Source organism: Saccostrea cucullata, unplaced genomic scaffold, assembly GCF_032062105.1.
Source record: "Saccostrea cucullata isolate Sc308-1 unplaced genomic scaffold, CSIRO_AGI_Scuc_v1 ctg5672, whole genome shotgun sequence".
Taxonomy (NCBI): Eukaryota; Metazoa; Mollusca; class Bivalvia; order Ostreida; family Ostreidae; genus Saccostrea; species Saccostrea cuccullata.
The window spans coordinates 30,001-38,234 of NW_026929214.1; the positions used below are offsets into that span (position 1 = coordinate 30,001).

The 8,234-nt window shown below is 38.2% G+C and overlaps 1 protein-coding gene across 1 annotated transcript; it reads left to right on the plus strand.

The window, feature by feature from the left end:
- Window positions 1-2,406: 2,406 nt before the first annotated feature.
- On the plus strand, window positions 2,407-3,944 carry LOC134280106 (uncharacterized). Its single transcript, XM_062762533.1, has one exon. It carries the CDS (start codon window positions 2,407-2,409, stop codon window positions 3,508-3,510), a length of 1,104 nt encoding a protein of 367 aa, XP_062618517.1. The 3' UTR covers window positions 3,511-3,944.
- The last annotated feature ends 4,290 nt before the right edge of the window (window positions 3,945-8,234 follow it).

An 8,234-nucleotide genomic window follows, 5' to 3' on the forward strand; every position in this document is an offset into this window, starting at 1 on the left:
ATGTAGAAGAGAGCAGCTTCCATGTACATCCCCAAACCCCACAACACACACACACACACACACACACTGACAACCACTGACTATGATAAATAGAGAGCTTAACACAGTGAAATTAGGAAAAAAGTAGAAAATAAAAGCATTAACTTTATGCTTTACTCCTTAATTTCATAAAATAGAGCTACATAATAAGTTCTTACTATTAAAACATACTTTTTAACAGAAGTATTCCTCGTCCTCTCTTAGTTTTCAGATGATTTGTTCAGTGGATATCTGAAATTAAAATAAATTGAGTTAGTACAATACCGTACATTAACTTTTTTGTTTTTAGCATGAGCTCAGAAAAGTCCCAAAAACCACTTGCATGTCCATTTCCTGGCACCTGACATGCAGTTAAAATTCTAATGGACACATGACAAAGAAAAAAAATGACGGGGAAACTTGTTTCATTTTAAAATGGACACACCCTGGTCTACATGTAATTCTAAGTAGCAGTCCTATCACATCCTCAATTTAAAAGTTCTTCAAAAGCAATTATATCTGAGAGTGAGAAAAATTAAATAAGTTATAATTTTTCATAAAAGCAAGACTACATCTAAATTATGTTTGTTTATGATATGCAGGCCATCTCCAATTCAAAATTATAATCTATCATGATCCATTTGATACTTTATTTTATTTATTCTATTTTACATCAAGGGCAGATAACTATTTGTATAATAAGACAGAACTATGACTCTTCAGTGGCCATTGTTGAAAACTGATTTAATTAGTGATAGAAATATGGCAAATGGTAGACAGCTATAGCCAGAGAGATTACGAAAATCTTATCGGTGTATCAGTCATTTTATCAAGTCAATAAAATTTAGAGAATTTTGAGGTCATAAAAGTATTATATCAAATTTTCGTAATTGGTCAAATTGCCAGTGTGGCCCAGTGGTTAGAGCGACGCGCCTAGAGTTTGGAGGTAGGTGCTGATTCTTACATCACGGGTCTGAACCTAATGTAGTACATAGAGACCGGTCCCTCGAATGAGACAATGTTGGTTATGTATCCACATGAATAAAAAGTTGAGGTTCTCTAAAGGGCAACTACCAAATACTAGTATATTACTTATAATGAATCAATACATGCAACTTAAGAAATTGAAAATGGCCAATTGTCCATTTCATCAAGCTCCAGTCTATCATACTGCAGAATTTATATACAGGTAAATACTGTTCTGTGGATATCAAGAAAATCATGTTTATGATTTAAAAGTGATTTCTGAGATTTTGTTCATGTTAGACATGTAGCGGACAGTATATAAGGAACTTATACTGCCTCACTAGAGAGCTATAGCTTTTCTGGTGATGTGGTAGAGTCTCCCTCTATTTCAGGCAAGTTAAGCAACGGCGAAACTGTTTAACCCTTGGATGGGTGACCGCTTTACGTTACAGACATATATGCTTTAAAATCACAATGTAATATGGTATGAAACTTAATAAAATACTTCAACTTGAATAATGTGAGGCATTCTGAAAATTATCAAGTCACTTTCTGATCGAGTTTCATAGATTAGTCAAAAAATCTGCAAGTTCTCAGGAATTTTACTTTCATGACTACAACAAGTACAAATTGGCATTTCACAGTGATACAATACTACACGATGGTATTTTCTCATCATGATGCCCTCTTACATGTCTAATATTTACGATTCTAGATTGCATGTATGTTAAAAATATATTGAACCCCTTCCTCGGCTGTGCAGCACAGTCTTCCATCAATAATAAAAAACAATTCAGCAAAAAAAATAATGTACGATTCAAGAAACTACTCCTGTCTGTGAATAACAATGAACACATTCAGCAGCTATAATGAACAATAAAGCTCACCTTTTCTGAAAAAAAAAACATAAGCGTGGGGTCAAATCTTTCGATTTTCCAAGTGAAAAAGTTAACACCGGATACAAGTACATAATGATATCACCACATATACGAGCTTGTCTCGGATATGTGAGTTTATTGAAGTGACCCTATCAATTTGATCATTCCGGAGAAATTGGGTCCACGTAGAATCATAGAACTCATTCTTTCCGGATATTCATAGTCCATTTGAGTAAAGTTTAATATTACGTAATTGAACTTCCTTTCTAGAAGATTCAAGAAAATTGTAAGTTCACAAATTTGCTGTAGAAAAAATCGCTCTTGATATTATTTGAATTTGGTAATTTTAAGGAGTTTAAGAAATTTTTTCTGAAAGTATAAGATAATTCTATTGTGTTTTGAAGCAAATTTACCATCGATGGTTATTTTAAGCGTCGATTTTTGATCAATTTATGCACACCACGTGGTTTGAAATTTTCTGCAATATTTTTTTGCATTGTATGTGACAAGTTACAATAGTTTAGTTTTATTTTATTTGAGCAAAATGCCTAAAGCGAAATTCAAGTCAGTCATATCGACACGGAGGAGTGCAAAGAGGGCACGGGTTGCAGCGCCGCAGCCCACAGTTCAACCTGAGCAAGTTCCAACCTCGGCATTAGCATCAACGGTACAAACACCCCCAGCAGCTAGTGCATCCGTAACATCACAGGTGGTTGAACTTCCCCAGCTTAGTCTTTCCGCAACATCCCAAACAGCCTTACCCAACAACGCTGTAACACAACCACAGGCAGTCATGGTACCGGAAATGAATGCCAGTACTTCAGGAGCGGGAACTAGCAGTTCACAAGGTACTGTTGAGAGTGGTATTGGCATGCAAACAGTGTTGTCAAGCTCAGTTCAACCTTCTATGACAAATTCAACACAATTTTCATTAGGATATCATGTCGATAACTCAACCAAACAAAAGATAGCTAACGGGGAGTATGTTAATTTTGCTAATTTACTGGTTAGGGACCCTAGTAAATTTCAGCTATCAGCATTAACTATGAACGCGCAGGGTCATATAATTGCTCAACCAAAGAACGCTAACAAAATCACTTCAATTGAAAAGTGGACAGATGCCTTTTTGATTTTTTCTAGTATTTTTCTCGCAGCGCACCCTAGTAAAACACAGCAATTGCTCAAGTACTTGCATGATGTCAGATTAGGGGCTGAGAAATCACAGGGTTGGGTTACATACGACGAGCAGTTTAGGTTACGCATGGCATTAAATCCAAATGGTAATTGGGGGGTAATAGATAACGAATTGTGGCTGGTTTACATGTCACTTTCTGTAGCAGTCAATAGCCAAAGGACATCCACGTATTACAAATGCTTTGATTACAATTACAAGGGCAAATGTACCAGATTACAGTGCACGTATGCACATCGCTGTACGAAGTGCAGTGAGATGCACCCCGCATTACTTTGCGTAAATGCACAAGCAACTCCGGCTCCAAATGTACCAAATATCAATCGCACATTTCGGTCAAACACTTCAGCAGGTCAGCAACCCCAGTTTCAAACTCCATACCAGTTCTATGCTAGAAGGCAAACAGGGCCACAAGCAAGACATTTGGGACCTGGGCGTTTCCCCAATAAGAATTAATTCAGTCCACAAATATTTGGATAAATACCCTGATATGTCGGCGGCCAATTTTTTAAGGGAGGGTCTGATCAAAGGTTTCAAGTTACAATATGCGGGCCCACGCAGTTCAGTATTTAGCAAAAACTTGGTATCTGCAATTCAGCATGCCGATATTTTACAGGAAAAAAATAGATAATGAAGTTAAGGAGGGGCGGGTGGCAGGTCCATATGAAAATCAACCAATACACAATTTGCACGTATCCCCAGTAGGAGTGGTTCCGAAAGCTGATAGCGGTTGGCGAATGATAATGCATCTTTCACACCCACCGTCAATCAGCATCAATCATAATATCGATCCAGCATACACTGCCGTCAAGTATACATCCTTTGACACAGTGGTACAAACAATAAGTAAAATGGGAAAGGGGGCAGTCATTGCAAAATGTGATGTTAAAAGTGCTTTCGGCTTCTTAGGGTCTATCCAGGCGATTTCGAATTACTCGGAATGTATATTAATAGGAAATATTTTTTCGACAAATGTTAACCTTTTGGATGTGCCATTTCATGCAAAATTTTTGAAACATTTTCAACATTCTTAGAATGGGTAGTGAGGGATAAAACTGGGATGGAAACACTTCACAATTATTTGGATGATTTCATTTTTATTGGTAGGGCCAACACCGAAGATTGTAAAAGACTTATGCAAACTTTCCTGGAGGTTTGTGTTGATATTGGGGTTCCCCTAAATAGGGATAAGACTGTGGCACCTACCACTTGCTTGGTATTCCTGGGCCTGCTTATTGACACTATTGAAATGCAAGTTAGAATCCCCCATGAAAAAGTTATGGAACTTACTCAGCTCCTTCAATTTTGGATAGGCAAAGAAAAAATTAAACTGTCTGAACTACAAACCTTGGTGGGCAAATTGAATTTTTTTAGTAAGGCAATACCGGGGAGTAGGGCATTTAACAGGCGTTTTTACAACGCAATGTGCGGACTAGACAATCCATATCTACACTTAAGAATAACTAGACCAATGCGGGAGGATTTGAAAACGTGGCTTGAATTTTTAAAAGACTTTAATGGGGTGGTTTATTTTCCAGATAGTCAATGGAGTTCTTCAGATGCACTGGAACTTTTTACAGACAGTGCAGGGTCAGTAGAGTTAGGCTGTGGGTGCTATTTTAAGAGGCAGTGGATATTTTTTCAGTGGCCTGCAGTATGGGCTAATTCAGCAATGTTGAGGGATATTACATTTTTGGAGTTGATACCCATCGTTTTATCAGTGCTTGTATGGGGGAAAAGATTGCAAAATAAAAAAAATTAACTTTTTCATAGACAATATAGCTTTAGTTCACATATTGAATAAGCAATCATCACAGTCGGAGAGAATTATGTCATTAGTCAGGCCACTAATGTTAGCATTGTTAAAGTTTAATATACAATTCAAAGCTAATCACATTCCAGGAAAAAGTAATTGTATTGCTGATTGAATATCCCGCAAAAAGTGGGAGATTTTCAGGCGTCTGGCACCAGCAGCAGACCCGGAGCCGCAGACCATACCGGAGCAATTCCAGAGATTACTCTCTCAGATGAAGTAGAGCGTTTGTTCAATACATCTATGTCGGCGAATACTTGGCAAACTTATTCAGTGGGGATTCAAACTTTTGAAAATTTTCGTAAAGAACAAGGATTGGTCAACACTTGGCCGCCACCATATATACACATACATATGTTTATTGCACAACTCTCATTAAGGGGTTACAAACACTCGACAGCTAAGTCATATATGACAGCAATCAGTTTTAGTTGTAAAAGTAAAGGCTTAGATGACCCGACAAAGTCCTTTGTAGTGCAAAAACTTTTGCAGGGCATGAAGCGATCAAATCCTGGGGGGGATAGTCGTTTACTAATTACATTAGATATATTAGGTGTCATAATACCTAAACTTTAGGTAGTTTGTAGCAGTACATACGAAACAGCGTTATATAAGGCAGCTTTCTTGCTCGCATTTCATGCCTTTCTTAGAATAGGTGAAATTGCAATATCTAAGGGCAACACAGTTAAAACAATTTTGCAAGTGGAAGATATTCCATTATTTGCCAATAAAGTGATTATTAATGTTAGGCAGTCGGAAACAGATCAGATAGCTAAAGGCGTGAAATTAAGCGTTCAGGCATCTTATGGGGTAATGTGTCCGGTAAGAGCGATGCAGGTGTACTTACAAGAGCGTCCGACAGGTATGGGCCCTCTGTTCTGTCATTATTCAGGAAAACCGGTAACTTGCTTCCAGTTCAGTTCAATATTAGAGAAAGTTCTAAATATGTCGGGAATTGATAGTAGAAATTATAAGTCACACTCATTTCGTATAGGGGCAGCAACAACGCTTGCACAGCAAGGGGCATCAAGGGAGGTTATTCAAAATTCGGGGAGATGGCGTTCTAATGCTTATTGTTCATACATTCGTTAATCATTCAAATTTTAACATTCATCTAGTTTTTAATTCAGGCAATTTTAAAGTTTGGATCGTTGGATCATCAATCGTGAAGAGAGCCTTTTTAACAGCAAGAACAAGAACAGGGGGTCACAATCTAAATTTGCCTAACACACACATATGGTGGCAGGGCTATGGGGGTATGATATTGAGTCAACTGGTACCTAAACTGAAGCTCCTACAAAGATTAGAAGACCAACCCAATCTTGTTATAGTTCACTGTGGGGCTAACAATATTGGTCTTCTAAAGTTGAAGGACTTATTGCTACATATCAAAGAAACATTGTCACAGGTATCTAAATTATTCCCCAATTCAAAAATAGTTTGGTCAAGTATGCTCCCAAGGTATGTATGGCGTTACTCTAGCAATGTCAAAGCGATGGAAAAGGCCAGGGCAAGAATTAACAGGGAAGCAATTAGGGTTATTACATCACAGGGTGGGGCCTACATAAAACATTTACAATTTGAGGGTAAACATAGGGGGTTATTTCACCAAGATGGGGTACATTTATCGGAACTTGGGGAAGACTTATTGTTAAACAATTTCCAAGGGGCGATCGAGCAATTTATGTTTGGTAAGGGGAATGCATACCCAGCCTAGGTATTGACTATTGAGCAGGCCCTGGTCGTGGTGACCAATTGCGTTGGGGTACTGCCGCCGCCACCATGGTTCTTGGCACCCCATTTGTTGGGGTTGCAGTGCCATAACCATTGTGATTGGCTTAGGCCAGCACACAATGGTTATGGCCCTTGCAAGTGGCGTATTCCGTCGCACCTCAACGCAATTGGAGGAGTGCAACACATCAAGCTCATTACATTGGTTGATTGTTATATTGAAATTGAACTGTTGAATTTGTACATTGAATTTAAATTGAATATGCAATATTGATTGATATTGATTAGTGGGCATTGGATAATACTTTGACTGTTTAAGGGTAATTGACTATGGATTTTATTGTTTAAGGGTAATTGACTATGGATTTTATTGTACATGTTTTGGTGACGTCCACGCACTTGTGACATACCCAGTGCTGGATCCGCCCAATTTTGGGCCGTCACATATTTGGTATTGTTTGTTTATTGTTTTGAGGGGCAGCCCTGTGGTAGCCCCTGCAATGAATCACCGCGGCCAGATGCGCCACAATAAAAAATTAAATATATATTTTGTTGTCTTTAGGGAATCTGAGATAACACCACATATGCGAGCTTGTCTCGGAGAAGTGACCGTATTAATTTTATAATTCCGGAAAAATTAAATCCACATAGAATTATAAGTGTCAAGCTTTCCGGATAATCATAGTTCATTTAGGTAAAGTTTAATATTACGTAATTCAACTTCCTTTCTAGAAGATTCCAGAAAAGTGTAAGGTGACATTTTTTATGTAGGAAAAAACTGCTCTTGATATTATTTGACCCACCCTCCCAACCCCTTTATATGAAAAGATACTGCTGGCTGCTTTCTTCTGTATTCTTCTAGCGGATCGCATGAAGATGTCCAGTTTTGATTCAAGTCCAGTCCATGTCGCGGTGATGATAGTTGGCGTATGGTATTCCGTCGCACCTCAACGCAATTGGAGGAGTGCAACACATCAAGCTCATTACATTGGTTGATTGTTATATTGAAATTGAACTGTTGAATTTGTACATTGAATTTAAATTGAATATGCAATATTGATTGATATTGATTAGTGGGCTTTGGATAATACTTTGACTGTTTAAGGGTAACTGACTATGGATTTTATTGTTTAAGGGCAATTGACTATGGATTTTATTGTACATGTTTTGGTGACGTCCACGCACTTATGACATACCCAGTGCTGGATCCGCCCAATTTTGGGCCGTCACATATTTGGTATTGTTTGTTTATTGTTTTGAGGGGCAGCCCTGTGGTAGCCCCTGCAATGAATCACCGCGGCCAGATGCGTCACAATAAATAGTTAAATATATATTTTGTTGTCTTTGGGGAATTTGAGATAAATTTCTATGTAAAACTTTGATTCCCTATTGTGGCCCCGCCCTTCCCCCGGAGGTCATAATTTGAACAATTTAGAATCTACACTATACCAGGATGCTTCCACATAAGTTTCACAGGCGCGGATCCAGAAATTTTTTCCAGGGGGGGTCCACCCCAGTCAAAAAAAAATCCAATCCCAGAAATTTCTTGACAAGCAAAAAAAGAAAAAAAACCTAAACTCGCCCAAACGTCAAAAACCTATTTCGTAGGGGGGGGGGGGGGTGTTTTCTAATGCCT

Bases quoted from the DNA above. Each gene is read 5' to 3' on its own strand.
- LOC134280106 (XM_062762533.1), top strand. From the start codon at position 2,407: ATGCCTAAAGCGAAATTCAAGTCAGTCATATCGACACGGAGGAGTGCA.